The 24,954-nt window shown below is 39.7% G+C and overlaps 2 protein-coding genes and 1 long non-coding RNA gene across 7 annotated transcripts in view; 2 read left to right on the forward strand and 1 right to left on the reverse strand.

The window, feature by feature from the left end:
* PTGR2 (prostaglandin reductase 2) overlaps positions 1-12,562 on the forward strand; it is a 25,111-nt gene extending 12,549 nt beyond the window's left edge. For all 5 annotated transcript variants that reach the window (XM_020810197.3, XM_072986209.2, XM_020810198.3 and 2 more), the window contains 4 exons: positions 4,528-4,649; positions 9,272-9,359; positions 9,663-9,702; positions 10,481-12,562. In XM_020810197.3, the coding sequence (XP_020665856.3) occupies positions 4,528-4,649; positions 9,272-9,359; positions 9,663-9,702; positions 10,481-10,545 (315 nt within the window). In that variant the 3' untranslated portion in view covers positions 10,546-12,562. The remainder of the gene's footprint in view (positions 1-4,527; positions 4,650-9,271; positions 9,360-9,662; positions 9,703-10,480) is intronic.
* Positions 11,447-24,954, reverse strand: part of TMEM62 (transmembrane protein 62) — a 25,816-nt gene continuing 12,308 nt past the window's right edge. The window contains exons 8-14 of the mRNA XM_078391150.1: positions 24,443-24,595; positions 22,989-23,148; positions 20,809-20,922; positions 19,151-19,235; positions 17,508-17,612; positions 16,010-16,128; positions 11,447-14,669 (exon numbers count right to left, since the gene is read on the reverse strand). Coding sequence (XP_078247276.1) covers positions 14,343-14,669; positions 16,010-16,128; positions 17,508-17,612; positions 19,151-19,235; positions 20,809-20,922; positions 22,989-23,148; positions 24,443-24,595 — 1,063 coding nt within the window. The 3' untranslated portion in view covers positions 11,447-14,342. The remainder of the gene's footprint in view (positions 14,670-16,009; positions 16,129-17,507; positions 17,613-19,150; positions 19,236-20,808; positions 20,923-22,988; positions 23,149-24,442; positions 24,596-24,954) is intronic.
* Positions 23,040-24,954, forward strand: part of LOC144588386 (uncharacterized) — an 8,787-nt gene continuing 6,872 nt past the window's right edge. The window contains exon 1 of the long non-coding RNA XR_013543922.1: positions 23,040-23,152. This is a non-coding gene — a long non-coding RNA (uncharacterized LOC144588386). The remainder of the gene's footprint in view (positions 23,153-24,954) is intronic.

A 24,954-nucleotide genomic window follows, 5' to 3' on the forward strand; every position in this document is an offset into this window, starting at 1 on the left:
TTACTTACCTTGTAGGATTTTTAGCATAGCCTTGCTAGCGTGTGAAATGAGTGCAATCATACGGTAGTTGGAGCATTCTTTGGCACTGCCCTTCTTTGGGATTGGGATGTAAACTGATCTTTTCCAATCCTCTGGCCACCGCTGAGTTTTCCAAACTTGCTGGCATAGTGAGTGTAGCACCTTAACAGCGTCTTCTTTTAAGATTTTAAATAGTTCAACTGGAATGCCGTCACCTCCACTGGCCTTGTTGTTAGCCAGGCTTTCTAAGGCCCACTTGACTCCAGGATGACTGGCTCAAGGTCAGCAACCACACTATGTGGGTTGTCCGGGACATCCAGATCTTTTTGGTAGAATTCCTCTGTGTATTCTTGCCATCATCTTCTTGATGTCTTCTGCTTCTGTGAGGTCCCTACCATTTTTGTCCTTTATCACGTCCATCTTTGCATAAAATGTTCCTTTCATATCTCCAATTTTATTGAACAGATCTCTGATTTTTCCCTTCCTATTATTTTCCTCTATATCTTTGCACTGTTCATTTAAGAAGGCCCTCTTGTCTCTCCTTGCTATTCTTTGGAAGTCTGCATTTAGAATTGATAGGTTTGTTCTCCTTGCAGTCCAGGGGATTCTCAAGAGTCTCCTCCAGCACCACAATTCAAAGGCATCAATTCTTTGGCGGTCTGCTTTCTTTATGGTCCAGCTCTCACTTCCATACATCACGACAGGAAAAACCATAGCTTTGACTATTCGGACTTTTGTTGGCAAGGTGATGTCTCTGCTTTTTAAGATGCTGTCAGGATTTGTCATCGCTTTCCTCCCAAGAAGCAGGCGTCTTTTAATTTCGTGGCTTCTGTCTCCATCTGCAGTGATCATGGAGCCCAGGAAAATAAAATCTGTCACTGCCTCCATATCTTCCCCTTCTATTTCCCAGGAGGTGATGGGACCAGTGGCCATGATCTTAGTTTTTTTGATGTTGAGTTTCAGTTTAGGGCCACCGCTGAGTTTTCCAAACTTGCTGGCATAGTGAGTGTAGCACCTTAACAGCATCATCTTTCAAGATTTTAAATAGTTCAACTGGAATGCCATCACCTCCACTGGCCTTGTTGTTAGCCAGGCTTTCTAAGGATGTCTGGCTCAAGGTCAGCAACTACATTGTCTGGGTTGTCCGGGATATCCACATCTTTCTGATATAATTTCTCTGTGTATTCTTGCCACCTCTTCTTGATGTCTTCTGCTTCTGTTAGGTCCCTCCCATTTTTGTCCTTTATCATGTCCATCTTTGCGCGAAATGTTCCTCTAATATCTCCAATTTTCCTGAACAGATCTCTGGTTTTTCCTTTTCTGTTATTTTCCTCTATTTCTTTGCATTGTTCATTTAAGAAGGCCCTCTTGTCTCTCCTTGCTATTCTTTGGAAGTCTGCATTCAACTTTCTGTAACTTTCCCTATCTCCCTTGCATTTTGCTTCCCTTCTCCTCTCTGCTATTTCTAAGGCCTCGTTGGACAGCCATTTTGCTTTCTTGCATTTCCTTTTCTTTGGGATGGTTTTTGTTGCTGCCTCCAGGACAATGTTACGAGCCTCTATCCAAAGTTCTTCAGGCACTCTGTCCACCAAATCCAGTTCCTTAAATCTGTTCTTTACTTCCACTGTGTACTCATAGGGGATTTGGTTTAGATTATACCTGAGTGGCCCAGTGGTTTTTCCTACTCTCTTCAGTCTAAGCTTGAATTTTGCTATGAGGAGCTGATGATCAGAGCCACAATCAGCTCCAGGTCTTGTTTTTGCTGACTGTATAGAGCTTCTCCATCTTTGGCTGCAGAGAATATAATCAATCTGATTTCGATATTGCCCATCTGGTGATTTCCATGTATAAAGTCGCCTCTTGTGTTGTTGGAAAAGAGTGTTTGTGATGACCAGCTTATTCTCTTGACAAAACTCTATTAGCCTTTGTCCTGCTTCCTTCTGAACTCCAAGGCCAAACTTCCCTGTTGTTCCTTTGATCTCTTGGCTCCCTACTTTAGCATTCCAGTCCCCTAGAATGAGAAGAACATCTTTCTTTGGTGTCAGTTCTAGAAGGTGTTGTAAATCTTCATAAAACTGTTCAATTTCAGTCTCCTCAGCAGTGGTGGTTGGTGCATAAACTTGGTTTATTGTGATGTTGAAAGGTCTGCCTTGGATTCGTATTGACATCATTCTATCATTTTTGAGATTGTATCCCATTACAGCTTTTTCCACTCTTTTGTTGACTATGAGGGCCACTCCATTCCTTCTACGGGATTCTTGCCCACAAGAGTAGATATGATAATCATCTGAGCTGAATTCGCCCATTCCTGTCCATTTTAGTTCACTGATGCCCAGGATGTCGATGTTTATTCTTGCCATCTCCTGTTTGACCACCTCCAGCTTCCCAGGGTTCATAGATCTTACATTCCAGGTTCTTATGCAGTATTTTAATTTGCAGCATTGGATTTTCCTTTCACTTCCACAGCTGAGCGTCCTTTTGGCTTTGGCCCAACCACTTCATTAGCTCTGGAGCTACTTGTACTTGTCCTCCACTCTTCCTCAGTAGCATGTTGGACGCCTTCCGACCTGAGGGTCCCATCTTCCAGCGTCATATCTTTTAGCCTTTTGTTTCTGATCATGGGGCGTTCTTGGCAAAGATACTGGAGTGGCATTGCCATTTCGTACTCCAGGTGGATTGCGTTTAGTCGGAACTCTCCACTATGTCCTGTCCGTCTTGGGTGTCCCTGCACGGCATAGCCCATAGTTTCTCTGAGTTACTCAAGCCCCTTCGCCACGACAAGGCAGCAATCCATGAAGGCCGAATTCAGAGCGCATTCTACCTGTGCTCAAAGGACCATAGAAGTACAACTGGCAGAATTCCCCAGGCTGCAGATACTCTAGGATTCAAAATAAAAATAAAACTGGTATTTTGGGAGAGCAATGATAATTCCCAGTTAATTTCTGAACTCAAAAAGTCAAAATGGTGGCATCGGCTTTGAAACTCTTGCTGTCAAGTCACCTCTGACGTATGACAATCTCAAGATGGAGAGATCTCCAAAATACTCTGAGCCCTGCTCAGCTTTTGCAAACTGAATATCCTAGCATCCTCCTCTGAGTGAAGGGCACCTGTAGAAGAACCTTGAAATAATTTGAAGCATTTTTGTGACATATTTTCCCCGATAGATTATTTCAGTGTTTGGGCAGGAGCCTAGCCTGGCAACAAGCTCACCAGTGACTGGAGGAGGAGATTCTGTTAATGTTTCTCCCTCTTCCCTGTTCTTTTCTTTCTTCTTATGGATGAAAAGGATAGATTTCTGGTCGTTGTAACAGAATGTGAGACAGATGAACTGAATGTTCTTCAGCTCTGTTTCATAACATGTAATAAACACACACTGTTCCTTTGGACTGTTCTCTTAGTTGGCATGGTTAACCATTTGCCATTTCACATTCTATAACAAGGCTTCTCATACAGTGTTTCAGGGAATCCCACCTTTGAAAGCCAATTAGGGCTCTTCACTGAAAAGACTTCTTATGGCAGACACATCTGTCTGTGAAATAGATTGCATCCATTCTAGGGCCCTTTGGTTGTTACCCCAGTGTCAATAGCTATATAAAGTGTTAATGTCGTTTCATACAGGGCATAGTACATTGTTCTCTGTTCCTCATTGCAATGGGGCAAGAACTGCAAGATTGCCAGGGTAAAACTGGGCAGGTACCACTGAACTAAGATTTGTAGCCTTACTGTTTGGTCTCAAGTATATTTACTCAGAGGTAAATCTAATTCTGGTTAATAGACTAAACAGAGCATGTGTGGATTTCAGTTTTCACTCATCCATTGGCAAAATTATAATAAGGTTGGTTAGAGAAGATTGCATCCTTCCGTTTTTAACATGTTGAAAGCTAGCCCAGGGCATAGTGTAAATGCACATAGGATCAGTCTGTTATGGGGGGAAAACCAGTCGAATCTTCTTCAAATACATATTTGTTGTAGACCAATTTATTTCATGTTTGTTTACTCAGAAGTAAAATAAATTATTCAACAACTCTTACTCTCAAAGAGATTTTGGAACAGTTACTTCTAAAAAGTTATGTTACTTAACTGTTATTTCCCCAAGTGCAACATATTATTGATAGTAATTTCATTACTCACCCCCCACCCATTATCACAAAAAGCAGCCAATTCTCAAGTACATTTGTAGATTGTAGCCTTTATAGTCCACATCAGTTCTCTCCCTACTTTGAGCCCTACTGGACCAGCTTTGACGCAACCCAAATCTCAATGTGTAATGTAACGGAGGGCTTTACTGGGAGTTGATAGAAACAGCTTTGATCCACACCTACTTCTCAGAAGACAATTTAGTTCATGTTCTGTACACCACCTGTGCTAAGCTTTACAATCATTCATGTGCATCTTGGTTGTTGTTTTTAAAATTATTTTAAAATAATTACACTATTGTCTGCACCAACAACACTTATTTTTCTGAGCAAGAGAAAAGTAGCATCTCTCACTCTGTTTTATCTCCAACAGATGAACCCAAATAGCCACATCATTTTATGTGGGCAGATCTCCCAGTACAATAAGGATGTACCTTATCCTCCTCCTTTGCCTCCTGCAATTGAAGAAATACAGAAAGCAAGAAACATCACTAGGTATTTCTCCTTAAGAAACTAGCCGCCACCTAAATATAAATATTACACTCTACAGGATGTATTTAGTGCTGTTTTTCCTCAGTGACAGCGATGGGCAAATATTGTTGGACTACAGCCTCCATCAGTCTTAGCTTAGTCAGCCTAGTCAGTGATGAGGACTGCAGGGAGTTGCAGTCAAACATCTGGAGGGTTGCGTTTTGTCCATTTTTGTTGTAAGGCAAGACTCATGTGGATCTTGGGATTCAGCATCTCGATGGAACAAGGCCATCTAAGTATTCATTTCAAAACAAGGGTATTCTGCAATTTTTCAGAGATAGATTATACACATAACTAAAAAGCAAGGAAGTTGCTTTGTAGAAAATGAGATGGGAAAAAAAATGTCCATACACTTTGTGGGAAATGCACCAAGTGTTTGCATTACAATGGCAGACACGCATGCATTTGTGAGTGGATGGGTGTAACACTCCCAGCACTTAAGGCATCACATTCTAACTTCAGGCAGAACCCAGGAAAACTTGCATTTGCTGCTTGGGGGATTCTGGTAGTTGTAGTCCAAAAAAGGTGATGTCCCCCACCTCCCCCATGCTTAGTCCTGGTATATGGAAGTGCAGATTGAAAAGTAATTAGATATTTGGTTGGCACTTCATTTGTAAGTGTGCAGAAGACTAAACTTCTGCCCAGTGGTATTGAATACATGTAACTAATGACTGAGCAGGAAGCTAAAATATGAAGTCAGAATATAATGGAAGAAGACAATTCAAGTGAGGGGCAGGAAAGTGCATTCATCTCTTTCAACAGTAGGACAGACTATCCTATCCTCCTGAATGGCTAGTGAGGAGGAGAAGGGTGGGAGCCATAAGCAACACTTGATATTTAGATGAATGCAAATTCTTGTAGGTTTTCTTGAGTTGCAAAAATGCACATTTAAGTTAAAGTCCTGCTTGGCTATTCCATCTAGTCATATGCTTATTCTTGTATGGGCCCTCCATGCACATGGTCCCCGCATGGCACAGTGGTTAAACTGTACTCCAGCCAAAATTCTACTGATGACCCAGGTTCAATCCCAGGTAGCCAGCTCAAGGTTGACTCAGCCTTCCATGCCTCCGAGATTAACTGAGTAGCCGAGGTGGGGGAGGAATATGTCACCTGCATAATTAAATTGTAAACCACCCAGAGAGTACTTTAAGCACTATGGGGTGGTATATAAGCAGCACGCTTTATATAGCTTCAGATGCATCAACAACCAATTTTTAAAATTAATCTTTGACCACTGGAATCAGCATGCCTTGATCCTTTATACTAAAGCTTTCACCTGCTTGTGCAATTCCTTCTGTCTGCATAAGGTAAACATACTGCACTCTTTCTTCAAGTCATTATGAAAGTAGTGGTCTTGTACTTCCTGTTTCCTACATGCCCTTACTTGAGAATAAGGGACACACTCTGAACTCAATGGCACTTAATTCTGAGTAGGTAAAGGATGTTGCATTGAGTATGATTAGTTAATCAGGTTGGTTAATCTGGCTGAGGGGCCACTTTCCATCATTTCATAATTATAAAGATTTTCAGGATTCCCAGGATGACCCTCACAGAGATTTATTCACCATGTACTAATATAAATTGTCATTCTTAAATTGTGGATATCATTAGATATTTTTAGTGGCTGTAATAATATACAGTGGTGCCTTGCTTAACAATGTTAATTGGTTCAAAAAAACATCGCTATGGGAAAACATCGTTAAGCGAAACGCGTTTTCCCATAGAGATGGGAAACAGGTTAATCCGTTCCAATAGGCACGGATTGCCGTCCTTAAGCGAAAAAACCCATTGGAAACATCGTTAAGCAATACAACATTTCCTCCATTGGAATGCATTGAAGCCTATTCAATGCATTTCAATGGTTTTGCGATGTCCATTTTTGCAAATTTAAGTGTGTCTTAAAAGGTTCAAAAACTGTTTTAAATGCTTGGAATCATTAGTGCACCTTCTAAAACGGGTGCAAACTTAATTTGGCTTTGATCTGACTTTTCGTTAATTTTTGCTGATTTTTCCCCCCACCAACTTTTGACAGCTGTCAAAATTTGACAGCTCCATGCTTTCCTATGGGGGAGAAAAGAATTCACAAAAAATTAACGAAGACTCAGAACGAAGCCAAACTAAGTTTGCACAGGTTTTGCAAGGTGCTCTAATGAATCCAAGCATTTAAAACAGTTTCTGAGTCTTCGCTAATTTCAACAACAACCTTTATTGGCATAAAAACAAGAAACAGTTGAACATGCAGTTAAGTAAATAATTAAAATAGTAAGGAGGGGGGGAATAAGCCCGCAGAGGTGCTTAGGGGAGTCAAGTTAGGTTTTTTTTGGGGACTGGGAGGTGAGAACCTGTGCAAGGAACTCAGCTACTAAAGTCGTTGTTTCTTGAGAGAAGTCATGAAGAAGAAAACCTGTCAAAAACTGGGGGGGACCCGGAAAGCCTGAAATGATTGGCCCTAGAGTACGGTCTCGGAGATCTCTTAGCTCTGGACAATGACATAGAATATGCGTAACTGAATCGGGTTCTAATCCACAGAGGTTACAAGTTCTTTCTTCAAAGGGTATTCTGGCATATCATCCCTTGAGAACTTCGGAAGGGAAGATATTCATCCGCGCTAACATAAAAGCCCTCCTGGTTAGAGGGTTCAGCAGGGACTGTATATAAAAATGACCGGAGCCAAAGGTGGGGAAGATACCGAAGTAAATTGGGGAGCATGTTTGGTTAATACTGGAAACTAGATAAATATACTCAGACTCCCATAGTTTCTCCTTAATAATAGAGAGCGCCTGTACGAAGTTGCTGTTAGAGATGGAGCTTAAAGATATACCAATCGATTCAAGTTTGGTTTCACAAAGTGAAAACCACTTAGATTGGTAATGATCTTTAAGTAGGTGCACAAGGAGAGAGTCTGGGTTTGATTTAAAGAAGAGACGGAGCCAGAATTTAAAGGTAAGTGCCCACGCTGTCGTTGAGGGTAAATGCGTGCCTAGCTCTAGGGCTATGGTCGATAATTTAATTGAGTTTGGAATCCCTAGAATCCGGCGATAGAAAGAGGCAGCCAATAGGTCAACTTTGTTATCCAACGCATTAATCCAAATTGGAGCTCCATAGAGTAGGCGATTGATCAGTTTTACCTGGAAAATTTGTGTGGCAGCTGGGATAAACTGGTTCCCATCTTTATAATGGAATTTGGTTATAGCTCCTAGCAAATGTGAAGCGGATGCAGTTGCAGAGTCTCTATGTACCGACCACTTGAGTTGAAAGTGGAAAAGTAAGCCTAGGTACTTAAAAGATCTCACCTGTTCAATCGGTTGGCTATTAATTTTCCAGTGAAGGAGCTTCCAGGATTTTGAGAAGACCATAATCTTGGTTTTCTCGGCGTTAATTACAAGATCATTACGTAAGCAGTAAGATTGAAACAAGGAGAGAAGTTGTCTTAGACCAAGACTAGATATAGAGAGGAGAGCAGCATCATCCGCGTATAACAGAAGGGGAACAGGTATCTTATTTAGGAACGGGGCAGATTTTTCGGCAGATGCCAGCTGGGAACGGAGATCGGCTAGAAAGAGATTAAATAGAGACGGAGCTAAGATGCATCCCTGTCTCACTCCTCTGTAGATTGGGATCTTCTCAGAGACGGAACCACTATGATTATAACGAACCTGACAGGAGTTAGCATGGTGTAATTTGCGTATTAGAAAAAGGAGACGGGGGGGGAATTCCCCACGTAGCTAGTTTTCCCCACAGAATGGATCTGTTGACTGAGTCAAAGGCCGCTTTCAGATCAACGAAGGCCACAAATAGTTTCCCTTTAAATTGGATTGTGTACTTCTCTGCTAGATACGAGAGAATTAATGCGTGGTCTAGTGTTGAGGAACCCGGGCGGAAACCAATTTGCTCATGACCTGGAAGATTTGCTAATTTATTGTGAATTTTTTTCTCCCCCATAGGAAACAATGGAGCTGTCAAAAGTTGGGCTCCATTGTTTCCTATGGGGGAGGAAAAAATTCACAAAAAATTAATGAAATGTCAGCAACTGTTTTAAATGCTTGGGTTCGTTAGAACACCTTCTAAATCATGTGCAAACTTAGTGTGGCTTTGTTCTGAATCTTCGTTAATTTTTTTTGTGAATTTTTTTCTCCCCCATAGGAAACAATGGGCAGCTCCACAAAAAATTAACGAAAAGTCAGATCAAAGCCAAATTAAGTTTGTGCATGTTTTAGTGGTGCACTAACCATTCCAAGCATTTAAAACATTTTTGAACATTTTAAGACACTTTTAAAATTGAAAAAACGTTAAGCGAAACAGGGGACCTAAAAATGCATTCGCTATGCGAAGCATGGTCCCGAAATCGCTAAGCGAAAATTGTCCATAGGAAACATTGTTAAATGATGCATAGAATTCTTTAAAAAACCATCGTTAAGCGAAAACATCGCTAAACGAGGCAATCGTTAAGCGAGGCACCACTGTTTTTTAAAGTTATACAGTTTTTGATCTTTAGTATTTTATGGTGCTACTATTTTGATTTCATTTCTTAGACACTGCCTTGGTAGTGTGCAGGCTGATGCTGATGCCTATTCAATCTTTTACAGAGAAAGATTTCTAGTTCTTAACTACACGGATAAATATGCAGCCAGCACTATGCAGCTTTGTCAGTGGATTAGAGAAGGAAAATTGAAGGTATGACACCATTCTGAAAGTATTTGCTTATTTGTTACAGAAAGTAGATGATGTTCATTTTATAAATATATCTCCTTTCATCCTGATAACAATGTAATATCATTTTATCCTGTCTGCAGTGAGCACAGAGCCCATTATTTAAAATCATCTGATTAGGCAACATAATTACTTCATCCAGTGAATGAATAAATTTAAGATAAAATTTCATTTGATATTTCATTCCCCTGTGTATTGAAAATGTTGCTTTTAGGAAACAAAATAGAAGAAATTTAACATGCTACTCTTCTTTGTGATTCTTAAAAGGTTAAAGAGACAGTGGTGGAAGGCTTAGAAAATATTGGAGGTAAGATAATTGTTTCTGACCTATATCCGTTTTCAATTATGACAAGAACACAGCTCAACAAACACAACACGTGGCTTTCATGTAGGAAAAGTAAGCAAAGTGCAGGTTTGCTGGGGGAAGCTGCTGTCTATAGAGTAGAATATCCATCTTCTACCTAACCTGATTTTCTTTACTATGAATTATTGGCCAGAATCCTATTGCCAATTTATACTTGTATAAGGGAAATTGTGTAAGTTTTAGGAACTTATCTTAAGATGCTAACCTGACCTGAACAATGGCTATGAAGCTTTCGGACTCCAATATAGAGTTTTCTGAAGTACGCACAAAACTTGGTATATAGCCTGAGGAAGATGAATTATAATTGAAAGCTTGCCATCTGCTTTTTGCTTGATTTTTTTAGTGGCCAAATGAAGGTATCACTTGCCCTTGCATTTATTGTTTGGGGACCATGCAGCCTTTTAATTTTCTCAGAAGCAAATAATTATTCAATAAGAAAGTGCTGATTGTGTTCCTAGGTGTGTGTCTGATCATTTTACTGTTACCTCTTTGGGGACATTTTATTTGGCTGCCTTTTGTATTCTTTACTCCTTTTTTTCTAAAAGATAAAGGAAATAGCCCTTTAATCTAATGAAAATAGCTAAGTTCCAACAGTTACATCACAGATATTTTATAAGCATTATACAATTTTAGTAGCAAAAATAAAATATTTGTCTATTAAGAAGTCTTTTTGTTCCAACAAAAGTGGCATGACATCCTACTTTTTCTTTTTCTCTTGTAGCCGCTTTCCAGTCTATGATGACCGGGGGAAATATTGGAAAACAGATAATTCTTGTTTCCAAGTAAAAGAAGCCTTTGTATTGTTTCCCAAGTGTCACTTGTAGAGTATTTTTTTTTTTTTGGCACAGGTCTGGCATGACTTCCTCCTTTGTAAGGGTACTTACATCAAGCAATCAAAAGTTGAACTTTTTCATCTTGCATTTGAATATATAAAGCTTGTGGAAGATACTGGCTGACGTATTCTTTATAATGAAAACAAAAGATTTCTACACCAGCATCTTCATTAGGCTTTCTCTTCACCATTGTCATAAAGCAAGTCCAGCTTTGATTCCCAGTCCTCCTTAAGCCTCCTTTATGTATATGTTCCTACACCCTTGTCTTAATGCAGGAATTTACTTTATTAACCTTATTTCCAACCAATATATGATACTGTTATACTGTCCTTAACACAGTATAACTGTCAACTGTTGTAGTATAGCTTAGTTTCGTATTGAAAAAATATCACATTTTAATGATTATTTCCTTAATACTTAACATAACTAGGTTGCCTGGCCTTATTTTTGTGACATAGTGTACTTCCTGGTTTCTTCAGTTCGTTATACTCCTGCTCTCACTGGTGCAGTATTTAGACTACTGAGCAAGAAAGATGATATATTTAGAAAGGAATAAGCTACTCTGTGAGCAAATTACATTATAAAAAACACCTTAAAAACTAACAAATTTTATTTGCTTTTACTTTTATGAACTTTAGTCCATTTCCTTATCCGAAGAAGTGGGTTAAAGTCCATGAAGTCCTATAACAAAATTAATTTGTAAGGTGCCACAGGACCTTTTTTTTTTTGCTGCAACAAATTAATGGCCAACCCATGGTTCTACACTACTACGATTCATGTAGCTGCGTTCCCAGTTTCCAAATACAGACATTTAAAATAAAAGTTTGTACAGAAGTTTAAAAAGAAAAGAATACTTGCAATTTTAGTTTTGTTTAATTCACTTTAGATTCTATGGTTTGTTTGAAATTACAGGACATGCATCAATGTACATATTGTATATTGTAAAAGGATACACAGATACAATCATGCGAAAAAGGTACACCACCTTTGAATTCAATAATTTTACATATCAGGACATAATGAAAATCATCTGGTCCTTAGCAGGTCTCATAATTAGGCAAATACCTCAGATGAACAATAACATATAACATATTACACTGTGTCATGATTTATTTAACAAAAATAAATGCAAAATGGATAAGCCATGTGTGAAAAACTAAGTACTGTACGCCCTTACTGCTTTCATAAGAATTAAGAGGCTAGGTAGCAGCCAGGTGCTGCTAACAAAATGCCCTTGAAATACAGTGGTGCCCCGCTTAATGATTACCCTGCTTGATGACGAATCTGCTTCATGACAATGTTTTTGCGATCACAATTGCGATCGCAAAACTATGTTTTAATGGGCTTTTTTCACTTCCCGACAATCAGTTCCCTGCTTCGGGAACCGATTTTTCACATTACGACGATCAAAATAGCTGATCGTTGAGTTTTCAAAATGGCCACCAGCTGCTCGAAATGGCTCCCTGCTGTTTTTAAGAGTCATTTTTTGCTGCACAGGCACCCGAAAATGGCCGCCCTATGGAGGATCTTCGCTGGACGAGCGGGTATTTCGCCCATTGGAACACACTGAATGGTTTTCAATGCATTTCAATGGTCTTTTTTATTTTGCTTCACGAGGATTTCCCTGGATTTCATCAAGCGAGGCACCACTGTAACTTATCATCAGCAAGTGTAACCACCTCTATAAAAAGTATGGAGCAATTTGCCGGTCTGTTCACACAATGCTAAGGAAGAAATACATCAGCAATGATAATAGAAAAGCAATTGTTGCTGCCCATTAATCTGGGAATTAGTATAAGGCCATTTCCAAACAATTTAAAGTCCATCATTTTACAGTGAGGAAGATTATTTAGAAGTGGAAAACATTCAAGACAGTTGCCAATCTTCCCAGGAATGGACATCTAAGCAAATTCACCCCAAGGGCAGACCATGCAAAGCTCAGAGAAATCACACACACAAAAAAAAAAACACAGAGTTACATTTCAGACTCTCGAGGCCGCAGTTAGCATGTTAAATTTTAACATTCGTGACAGTACAATGAGAAAAAGACCCAACAAGGATGATTGGGTTGAAGGGGTTGCCAGGATAAAGTCTCTTTTCTCTAAACATGGCAACACAGCTTAGATTTGCAAAGTTGCATCTGGACAAACCACAAGACTTCTGGAACAATGTCCTTTAGACAGATGAGACCAATGCACAGCACCACGTTTGGCAAAAACCAGACACAGAACATCAGCCCAAACACTTCATACCAACTGTCAAGCACAGTGGTAGAAAGGTGACAATTTGGGGTTGTTTGCAGCCACAGGACCTGGGCACTTTGAAGTCATTAAGTTGACAATGTATTCCTCTGTATACCATTCTAGGGTCAAATGTGAGGCCATCTGTTGAACAGCCAGCTTGGCTGAAACTAGGTCATGCAACAGCACAATGATTCCAAGCACACCAGCAAATCTGACACAGAATAGCTGAAAAAGTAAAGAATCAAGGTGTTGAAATGGCCTAGTCAAGACCTCAACCCGATTGAAATGCTGTGGCAAGATCTTACAAGAGCTATGCATAAACATATGCTCACAAACCTCATTGCGCTGAAGCAATGTTGCAAAGAAGAGTGGGCCAAATTTCCTCCACAATGTAAAGATTGATAGTCTTACAGAAAACTGTTACTTCAAGTTATTGCTGCTAAAGGTGGTTCTACGCGCTATTGAATCAAAAGGTGTACTTAGTTTTTTACACATGACTTCTCCAGTTTGGCTTTATTTTTGTTAAAGAAATCATGATACCGTGTAATATGTCACGTGCTGTTGTTCATCTGAGGTTGTATTTTGTTAATTTTCAGATCTGCTAAGGACAAATGATTTCTATTATATCCTGATATGTAAAACCATTGAATTCTAAGGTGGTGTATTTTCTTTTTTACATGACTGTATACCAAGCTTCATGAGCAACTGCTGGTTTCCTCATGAACTGTAGAAACAAGTAGCCAGGATTCTACTCACCTGAAATAATAATATTCATGGAGTGATGGTCTTGCTTGATCTGTCATCTGAAGAAAGATGGGTTGTAAATGGAGGGTCAAATATTTTCAGCAGTGGCATGTACTTTACACAACTATATTCCATCTTGGGAGGCTTGCTAAGCACTTATTTTACCATCTTTTCAGCACCACAAGTGAAGATCTTTGTTTCCCTAGACATTTTGATTTTGTCGCTGGAGGTTCTATTATCTCTTTCATTTTATTAGGAACAGCCCTGGAAATCAATTAGTTGAATGGACGGCTACACATTCATTTAAAAAGTAAAAGCTAAGTAGTAATCAGTTTAGAAAACCAGGGTAGGATAGTGAAATATGTGTGGCTTTAGGAGGGAGGGAATGCATCTTAAGTTACCACTGTCCAAGTAATATGTGTTTCCTAATTTAGGTGTGGCACACCACATGTAAACACTGAAAAGGAGAAACAGTTACATCCATTACAATATTGCACTTGTTTAGCATTAAGATGACAGTGACTCTAAACAAATTTCCATTCATGAATGTAACAAGGAAGCAGCGTCTGAGGCAAGCACTCTTGGTCCTTTTATAGTTTTGTCTTGCTAAATGCCTTGTTAGTCAACACTACAGAAGTAATTCCAGGACAGCTCTGTGCTTCCTCTTTCAGTAGTTCAGGCCACAGAGGTATTATAGGCATATCATCCTGTAGTTCACAGTTTTACCATCTTTAAATGAAAAGGTACTTCAGTTGTCCGAAGACTAAGAACTTTCGTAGTTTTTCATTTCCAAAATAAAGGTTCTCAGTGTAGAAGACTGAAGTTTCCAGGTTTTGTACACCAGAAAAAGGGTTAGGGCCACAATCCAGGTTCTCAGTGGAGAGAGGAAAAAAGCCAGAGTTCCATATGTCTTTAGCAGGAAATAGCAGGAAAAGACCTGCCAAAAAAATAGGAGTGCAATGGACCCGTGGATTGGAACAGCCCAACGCCATCCAACATGACGTAGATGGGAGCCAAAGGAATGGCCTTGGCAACGCAGAAACAGGCACCAACATATATACGCCATCACTGGTAGGTTAAAAAACACTACCTGCCAAAAAAACAAAAAAGCTGCATTAGATTTCTGCTTCCTTGAAGACGAGTTAGAATGTGCAAAGTTGTAGATATATATGAAATTGTTCTGGGCATTACCATGTGAATCCATAAACAGAGATCTGTTCTAGCAGATCTAGGTTCCATAGAAAAGTCTAATTTATTCATTCATGCATTCAAAATATTTTTACACTGTCCTTTTCCTTAAAAAATAAAATAAAATAAAGACTCAAGGAAGCTTACCTCATTAAAAACACAATATTAAAAGCTAAAAACAGTACATTATTCAAATAGTTTAAAAAAATTAATAACATTACATTCAAAATGTTAGGTAAAAGCATTACTGAAAAGAGATTTAGAAGCATTAAAAGCAACCATCTCATTTATTGGCTCCTAGACAGGCAGCCCTGAGTGACTTGCAGAAAAACTGGAAGGGCAAGAAAATCTAGTAGCTACAAGAAAATTCTCCTGTCTACTATAAAATTTTGAATGTTTAGTTCTCCATAGACCATGATTTCAAAGTCCTGCCAAATGTATTTTATTCTGGCCACCGTTTATCTTGTTGATTAGACTCAGAATGTTGCAGGCGGTGCAGCAGAGTGGCTTGCAACTGAATTTGATAATTTAGGGCCCATCCACACTGAGCTAACTTTTTTGCATCCCTGATACCAGTACTGTATCCTAGTGTCCAAAAGATGTACTCTTGAAACTAGCCTCAGCAGAGTCAAAGGAGGACAAGAAACCTTGCATTCTGGGGTTTCTTTACATCACCCTGATTAGTGGTATATTTTTGTTCTGTTTTGCTCCAGTACAGAATCTGCTGCTTTGGATCCCAGAACTGTGTTGATGCTTACTGATCCATGCACTTTGTGGGTGGGTGTCTTTTGATGACATTTCCTTAATGGGGTTGTTTCTGCTGGTTGTTCTCCACCCCTCCATGCTTTATTTACAACTTCTGTTCAGAAATATGGACAAGGGCAAAGTGCAACAGCCACAATATGCTTAATAGAACATTTTGTAAGCTGCCCTGGGGGCTCATCTATCGAAAAGGCATGGCATGAATCTTTCAAATAAATAAACACTGTCCTTTTATTACAGGACTATACAATGGAATTAGGCATTACATGGAAAATTGGACTTGTTCTGAAGGAAATATACGAACTCCAACAGTCTACAGGGTGTATTGTTTAACACATCACATTGATATACCATCAACATATTTGATTACCACCATTGATACATTTTCTATCGTTTTTAATGTTTTAAATGACCTTTTAAATGACTTTTAAAATGGCCACACTATACATTATTTGTCAAATATTTCACCAATAACTTTACCTGCATAATTCCAACTAGGAAGGTCATGCTGCCTTCAAAGAAATGACCATCAACAACTATCCCAAAGGAAAAGCAGAGGCCTATATAACCATCCACAATCTCACCAATAAACCAGGGCCCTGTAGGGAAGAAACATTATGATACTGAACTTGATTACAAACAGGTTGGCCTCTACTAGCCCTGAATGTGGTCAAACAAAAAAGAAAAATAATTCACTTTCCCAAGTATCACTTTCAAACATCAAGTAATAGCCAGTGTAACAAAAAAGTGGACAGGTAAGATACTCCTATAATAATCCCATCTGAGAAGCAGTAATCAAACACCAGCTGAAATCCTGTTGCTCTGCCTCAAGTTAAGAAATTTTTGTAGAAATTATCTGTTGCATACTGATAGACAGATAATCTCTATGGAGATTTCTCAATTTAAGGCAATGCATCTCCTAATGTTACACGTTTCACATAACAGCACAACAGGATTTCAACCACTGTGTAAGATTCTATACACCAGATCCTGTAGCAGAAACCCGAATCTTAATATTACAGTATTATGTAATTATTCTTTTGCTCGTATTCCTGCAGTGTATGAGAAAAAGGGGGAGTAAGTATTCTGAATAGATTAAACTAAGGCTGGAATCATAGAGGTATTCATGTATGGCCTGAGTAACTTACTACAACTAATTGCAGCTAACTGACAAGATGATGGGGTGTATCTCACTTACACAATCAGTCACAGAATAGGCACAAGGTTAGCAAGCCAAAGCAAATTATGTAACACTTACATGAACACAAAATAGGGTTCTTGCTTAAGATATTTTCAAACAGATATTTTCTTAGTACTACTGTGATCCAAGGCCTAGAACAAGCCTAAATTTTGTTATGGACTCACAAGACAAGTCACTCACAGCTTCAGTATCTTCCTTCTGTTGAGAAGGAACTACTAGCACTTCACTAATTAGTAGTATAACATATGTGAATATAATATATGCGCAACCATTTCGGGGCTTCCGGCAGCGTTTTCGCGCGCTCCCCTTGCTTACCAAGGGCGCGAAAACGCTGCGCCCCGCCATTTTGGCTGTTCCGGCGGCCATTTTGGACCCGCCAGACAGCTGATCGCAGCGTTTTCGCGCCCACGTTCAGCGAGGGGAGGGCGCGAAAATGGCTGCCGGCTATACCGGAACATCGCACAACGGTGAGTATTTGGCCAAATTGGAACGCATTAAACCCTGTTTAATGCGTTCCAATGGCTTTTTACTTTCCGTAGTGCGATGTTTCACACAGCGAGGGTTAATCCGGGCACCACTGTATACATAACCTTCAGTGCCTGCAAAGTGAAGCCCTCAGTTGATCATTATAATTCAGTTCTAAATTATAAACAGACACACTTTGGTACTGTATATGTGCTTTTGGCTCACCTTAACTTTCGCAAATTTATGATTGATATTTTAAAAGGTTTTAGTCTTATACAAAATTTTTGTTAAAGAATGCTACTTTCTTCTTACCTAGAAGAGTGTACAAACTCAGCACCAAGAAAAAGTAATAGAATAAGTCTGTTTTACTCAAGACATGGAGGGAAAAAGAGATCCGCATGGTTGTGCCCAGAGGTTCTAAAACAGAAAAATCATTTCACAGAGTTGCTTACAACTGTTTAAAACATGCATCAAACACCTTTTCACAAAGGGATAAATGCCATAGGACCATTTACAATGAAAAGCAAATCCATTTACTGAAGTGAACAAGAGTTAGTGCAAGGAATGTCTTAGTAAAAGAAGGCCAAATTCTAAAGCTATAAAGCCAAATGTCTCACATCTTCTTCACATCTTCACGTATTTGACAATAATATTTGCAATGCAAAATATGCATCAGTGACACATAAACAGATGCTCTATTTTAAATAGTTAAATCCTACTTTCTCCAACACCACTTTCACAGGCTGTATACTTGCTGTCATTCCTTGTTAAGCAATGTGCTAGCTGCTGGTGTTAAAAAATTGTGATGGTACCATTACTGGCAGAAAAAAACATAATGTTAGGATAAGGTGCTGCCCAAGTCTGCTTCACTTCCACCACTAGTGGCTCCTCTAGTAATTCTAAAAATATCCTGATCACCATTTTACCAGCAGTAATTGGAAGACCCTGATCACCTCCCTCTCCAGCAGCTTAGGAGCAACTGACATCTATAGTGCTTCTACACTGTTAAGAGCCATGCAAAAGCAAGAATATCCTTGAAGTCACTGGAAGGGCACTGAAGTTTTCTTTCCCCATTATCCTTCCAGAATGAATGAAAAAAAAAACCAAGTGTTCAGACAAGTTTATGTATTAAGATGGACTGGGGAGATGGCAGCTTATTATTGATTTGTTCATTGATGGTTTCATTCATTTTTCTTACCTGCCTTTCTTCCCAAGAGGGCCTAAGGTGGCTTGCAATATTAAAAACAGTGCTTTTAATACCCTTTATCTGACTAGGTATGGTACTGTGTTTAACCATGTGGTTACTTTTTATGTGCCGGGTAGGTGGGGCTCGTCAGCCATGGAAGGCAGCCCGTCTAGGAGAAGGAAAACTCCAATTTCAAACCTCCACTGCCTTGTGGCTATATCCACTCATGGAAAAGGCTTCAGGAGTTAACCTCGAGGCAAAATCCGGAGCTGGAGTCCTGACGGCAGCATGCGTCATTCTGCCAACTCCTGCGACGTTGCTGGAACCAGTTGTATTGGCTCTTGCCTTTCCATTGGACCATTTCAGCAATGTGGAGAGGGGGGATCTGCTGCTTGGGTAACAGCCTATCCTCCATATTACCTTACCCGGGCTTCATGCTCTGGAGAGGACACTCCTCGATTCAGAGCATGTTACCATAGTCTCTCGAGACTGAAGGATGCCTATGCAACTATGCATTGATCCCCACAGCAGCAGTGTTCACTGGGATTGTATATGTGAGGAGGCTTTAGCCTCCCTCTTCCTCTGCAACTGCAAAGCAACCATTTCCCACCCCACTGATCAACCTTAGCCGACAGCTTAACATTTAAGGGATACACATTGATGTATCAATTTGAAAACCTGTTTGATTTGAAGGATTCATGTAAGGAACAAGAAAACAAAGTTGGAGGAGGGGAAAGCAAAGCTATTTTTCAGAAAAAAGTACTCTTACTATTGAACTTAGGTTTTCTTCGGTATCGAAAAAGAATCAGCAAGACGGTTTGAAATATAATTAGCACTACAAACACTGCTCGAACCTAAAAAAGAAAAGAAAATGCAAGCAATTAATTAAAATCTGTTATAGTTACTATTCCAAATAGCAAATCAATATAATGTCAGACCAAACCACTTCCAACATCTTCTTTTGATTCCTGAAGATTAAAATAACGGTGTGCTGTCAAGTCAATTCTGACTCATGGTGACCTTTTCCAGGGCTTTCTAGCTACCGTATTTTTCGCTCTATAAGACGCACTTCCCCCCACAAAACGGGGTGGGTGGGTGGAAAGTCTGTGCATCTTATGGAGCGAAGAAAACAGATTATTTTTTCCTGTTTTCTTCTCCTAAAAATTTGGTGCGTCTTATGGAGAGGTGCGTCTTATGGAGCGAAAAATACGGTATATAGTAGTCTGAAGTGGCTCACCATTCCCTTCTTCTGAGGGCACCCTGGGAGAGTGCAGCTTGCCCCAGGCCACACAAGCTGGCTCTTTTTCCAGGAGGCACAGTGGGGAATTTAACACCCAACCTCAGGCTCCACACCCAGATATCTGCTGGGGAGAGCAACTCCAGTGGCTATATTTTTGCTGCACATCAAACAGGCAAGCTGCTGCTCTGACCCTCTCTCTCTCAAATCTTGGAAGATTCTGTATTGGAAAGCAAGCCCCAGATTGTAATATGAACTGCTTTCTCAAGATTAGACCACTGTAATGTGCTCTACGTGGGGCTGCCTTTGAGGCTGCTGCAGAAACTTCAGGTGGTACATAATGCGGTGGCCAGACTTCTTAGTGGGGTGAAAAAATACCAACACATTTCATCCACTCTGGCCGCATTGCACTGGCTGCCCATCCGATTCCGCATCGACTTCAAAGTGTTGATGCTCACGTATAAAGCCCTAAACGGTTTAGGGCCTCGATACTTGGCGGAACGCCTTCTCCCACCAAGATCTACCCGTGTCACTCGCGCGAGTAAGGAAGTGAGGCTGAGGAGCCTAACGCCGAGGGATGCCCGGAAGGAAAAGACAAGAAATCGGGCCTTCTCGGCGGTGGCTCCTCGCCTCTGGAACAACTTACCCCCTGATATTCGTGCGGCCCCCTCGCTGGGTATCTTCAAAAATCAACTAAAACATTGATGTTTCGGCAGGCCTTCCCCCCTAGTTAATTCCTGATTCCCCTTTTCTTTCCTTTCCTAGTGTCTAACCCAATTGTTGAAAGTTTTCTTTTATGTAAAACTGCTTTTATTCATTTTTGTACCCCTTGTTGTAAGCCACCTAGAGTGGTCTTAATCGACTAGATAGGCGGGATATAAATAGAATAAATAAAATAAATAAATAAATAAATAAATAAATATTTATCATTCTAGAAATCATTTTGGACATTTTCATGTACTTTATTTATATCAGAAAAATAGTAAAAGCCAAATAAAGTGAAAGTATAATTCCCTTTCTGAAGTGCTGCAACAAATGTTTGGATATCCAATATAAGTTACAGTTTGACAGGTGAACTTTAGAACACAAAGCTGAATCTTCAGAAAAATGTATAAAAACACTTAATCCTTAGAAGGAAGTCTATAGAGATACTCCTTTTCCAGGAGTACTCTTTTTCCAGTAGTACTTACCCATATATAGTGGTCGGTAAGCAACAGCCAAGATGCAAAAAGGTCGAATTTGAGTGAGAGGTTTTCTTTCATAGCAAACGTATGACGCCGAGTAGTGCTTTTTCCACTAGTCTCCTAAAGAAGGGAACACACAAAGACTATGATAGCAAATGTGTCTATCAAGGAAGTAGCCATGATAGTCTGTGAAAGCATTACAGGTAAAAATAAAAGAAATATTAAAATATAAGGCAAAAATATGCTGGTGCCCTAAAGTGTAGCTGTTGTATTTTAATGTGAGCTTTCATGAACAAGTCCACTTACTCAAAAATAATGAGATCAAAACATAGCATGGCAAATATTTATGCATGGACTCAAAAATAATGAGATTAAAACATAGCATGGCAAATATTTATACGTGGCATCAAAATAAAGAGATTATGGTTGGTAGCTTGAAAAGAGTGGGGTGATAGCTTCTTGATATGCAGGCGTACCCCATTGAAGCTTGTGCTGTAAAGGATGCAAGAACCTGTGTAGAATGGTAGAATATCATGTTAATAATACTGAGGAGGCTGGGCTTTTACAGTTGCTAATGACCTTTTCTTTACAAGAGGTGGTCTGGGGTAATTCACAACTCATAATGATGCTTGAATTACCCCAGGCAATGAATGACCACAAGAGCAACAGGGCAATGAGTTAAGACTCTCTGGTTTACCTTTGAAGTTTTTTAGGTGAATCTGTTGAGGAAGAAAATATATATCTGGGAGATACAATACAGTACAATTATTGTAATGTTTGTATTTTATGGTGCCTTAAAAAGCTTTGGGTTATATTGAGTTCATTGAGATGAGTGTCTAACATGTGTATATATTTTATCTCAACTGCCTCTCTCTGGATTCTTGTCCTATCATTTTTTCACCAGAATGATAATTTTTTTGATTGTGTGTAGAATGTTCTGGCAAATTAAAATGATGTGAAACAGGGTTCTGTGGATTCCCATTCCTGGTATCTGATTTGTGTCCATTAATGCTTTTGTGTAGAGACTGTCCCACGTAGAGTGCAGATGAACATTGTTGGCAAAAGACAGCATTAATAATTTCAGTATAGAAACAGGTATAGGAAAATGACTATAATCATGATTCATAAAATACCTACTACCATGATGGCTGAAATATGTTCAGAGGGCAGCTTTGCATGTTGCAAGAAACTAGGGATCCTGGTCAGTGGGGCCCTGGCCACCTCATGGGGAGTGCATGCTATGCCCTCATTGCAACACTATCCCCACTGATTTCAGGCACTCATGTGGGAGAAGGTACCAGAGGACAAGTGAAGCAGGTCAAGTATTAGCCCTAAGCACCAGTAGACAAATGCTGAGTCCCCAGCATTTTAAAGGCTTCATTTATTTTATTATATTTTAAATGGTATGATCGCAAGAGGAGCACTATCTGGCTGAAGCTACCACCATTTCATTTCACCCAGAAGGCCGCTCAGCTCTTCCCCACTCCATGGCACTACACTGGGGTTAAGATGCCATCTGGGTAACATTCGGTAGTATCTGCTTTAGCCAGACAGTGTAGCGCTGGGTTTCATAGTACCACGAAGTGGTTAAAATAATTCTGGTTTCTCTCAGTGGCAACCCCCACTGTCCTTGGCAGTGATAACTATTGCCACAGGTTTTCATCACTCATTCCCTCAGTGCCAAGTAGCATACGTACTGTCCGTCCCCTCTGCTGCTCTCAGCAGCTGTGCCACTGCTTGACAAAGTCATGAGAGGTCATAGCAGTGGTACGTTGCCCAGAGTTATCCAAGCCTTGCTCTTCCCCTGACTCAAAGAGACTGTTGAGGCGAGAGCTAAACATAGCTCCTGCTTTTGGTGATTCCAGTCATTAGACTTAAGCCTGCTCCTATCTATGAAGCCCCATGCCAAGATGTTAAAAAGGGACCAAAATATTGGAAAAGAAGCTCTGTGTGCACATGCATGTGTATGCATGTGTGCATGTCATCACGTACACATCAAATAACTTCACATTCTCTTCCTCATCCTCTTTCAGAGCAAATCCATGTGGTATCCTTACTGCTCCTCTTTTAGACAGGATGAGAAAAACCAATCTGTCCAAACTCACTTACTATGTAATCAGGGATGATTAAGTATTGGCCAGATCTGAATAGCTTCTAAATACATTTTTGAGTTCTAGACATCTCACCTGAACTATCACTTCTATCTGATGAAACCCTCTGCTGTAGTTTTGGGGAGACCATTTCAGTGCATAGAGTGGTCCAGACACATGAACAGCATCTCCTAGATGAACACCATCAATAGTGACCTTCACAGACGTGATAGGAGAAGGAGAGAAAGCCAAAATTCTAGGTAAAATAAATGAATAAATAAATATTGTAAGCTTGTTAAGATGAGATCTCTATTACTCTTAATGTCATACTATTTTAGCTCATGTAAGACTGTACAAATTTGCAACTATGTCTTAATACGATTTAAAGGTCTGTTTCACTATTTAAAACTAATTGCATTCATATTTCTGTGTTTAAATTTTGAATGTAAGAATTTAATGGCTGGAATCCTGTTGCATAAGTCCCAAGTTGCCCAAGTGATAGTGAAATTCATGCCAAGGTGGACATAGCCAACAAGCCATTCTGTAGGCACAGTTGCATAACTAGTTGCAAGGTGCATTCAGTTGTACAATCAGGCATGCAGGGCGGACTGCCTAGGTGTAACTCCCCAAGAACGTCTGCAGGTGCAACTTTGTTTTTATTTATTTACTGCACTTCTGCAGCCCACAGATCATCAAAAGAAACAGGGATGGAAATAACATAAAAGCAGCATTAAAAATGACTGAACCTGGAAATATGAAAATCCTCATGTAAAACAGATGTAAAATTATACAGTAAAAGCATTAAAAGAACACATTAAAAAGGATATACTGGCAGCAAGCATAGGGCAACAAGCTATGTTAAAATTAAATATTAAATATTAAAAGCCTGCTGGAACAAATATGTCTTCAAATGTTGCCAAAAAGAAAGGGAAGAGGGGCCTAAGCCTGGCCTAACAGGGGCAGCCAACTTTACATTATGCCAAATGCAATAGGATTTCAACCGTTGTGTTTTTAGTTGGCTTTTTAAAAATAATTTTGAACCACCTAAGGTCCTTTCACCATTAAAAAAGTAGCACAAAAAATTAAATAAATAGATGAATAGATAAAGACACAGATACTGTAGTTTCTATGGACGGAAAAGAGCAGATACGGATTAAATGGTTTTCAATGCATTCCTATGGGAAATGCAGATTCAACATAAGAACTTTTCAACTTGAGAACCACCTTCCAATACGGATTAAGTTCTTAAGTAGAGACCCCACTGTAAATAAATGAGAGGGCCAAAGATTTCGTGGAAAATACGGTTAACTTTGAACTTGATGTTTCTCTATAAAGTTAGCTTAGAATTAAAAAGATTAGCCTAATAAATATTTAACAAATTTACGAATAGATTGGTTAAAGAACAAATATATTTTTCTTGTCTATCACAGTAAATTACTTTTATAATACATTGAAAAGCACCGTGTGAAGGTCGGCATATAAGCAAGCATTCTGTCATATCTGCACAACAGAATATCTTAAATAAATTTTAAAAGGCTTGAAATACCAACCTAATATGTGTAGAATTAAGAATTCTTTGTAGTGGTTCATGAGCAGAGCTACTATAAAGAAATGGTTTGGGATTGGTGATAAGAACTACAGGCCATTCATTGAATGTCACATCAGTGAAGCTGAAGAGATCATGATCAAAAGCAAGAAGCCGGTGTTACATAACAGCACTGATGTTACCTGTCTGTCATGGGTTTGGAGGGAAAGTTCCATCCTATGGGGAGTGGAAGGCGGGACATCAGGAGGAGGGGCTGTACTGTATAAATATGTGATGCCTGTGTGGTGAAGAGTAGATGCTGAGACAGACTGTGAGACACTGGGTTGTGACGAAGCAGCAGCTGGGAAGAAGAAGCTGTTGTGGGAGTCTGGGTGTCTGACAGGGTACTACTGTGTGTCAGAGTACCAACCTGATAAGTTCAGGTGTCTGTGGGTTAGCCAGAACTGATGGGTTCAGGGTCTGTGCTTTAAGTTAAAGGTTCTAGGTGAACCAAACTGTATGCTTGTGTGTGTGAGA

Source organism: Pogona vitticeps, chromosome 1, assembly GCF_051106095.1.
Source record: "Pogona vitticeps strain Pit_001003342236 chromosome 1, PviZW2.1, whole genome shotgun sequence".
NCBI classification, from domain to species: Eukaryota; Metazoa; Chordata; class Lepidosauria; order Squamata; family Agamidae; genus Pogona; species Pogona vitticeps.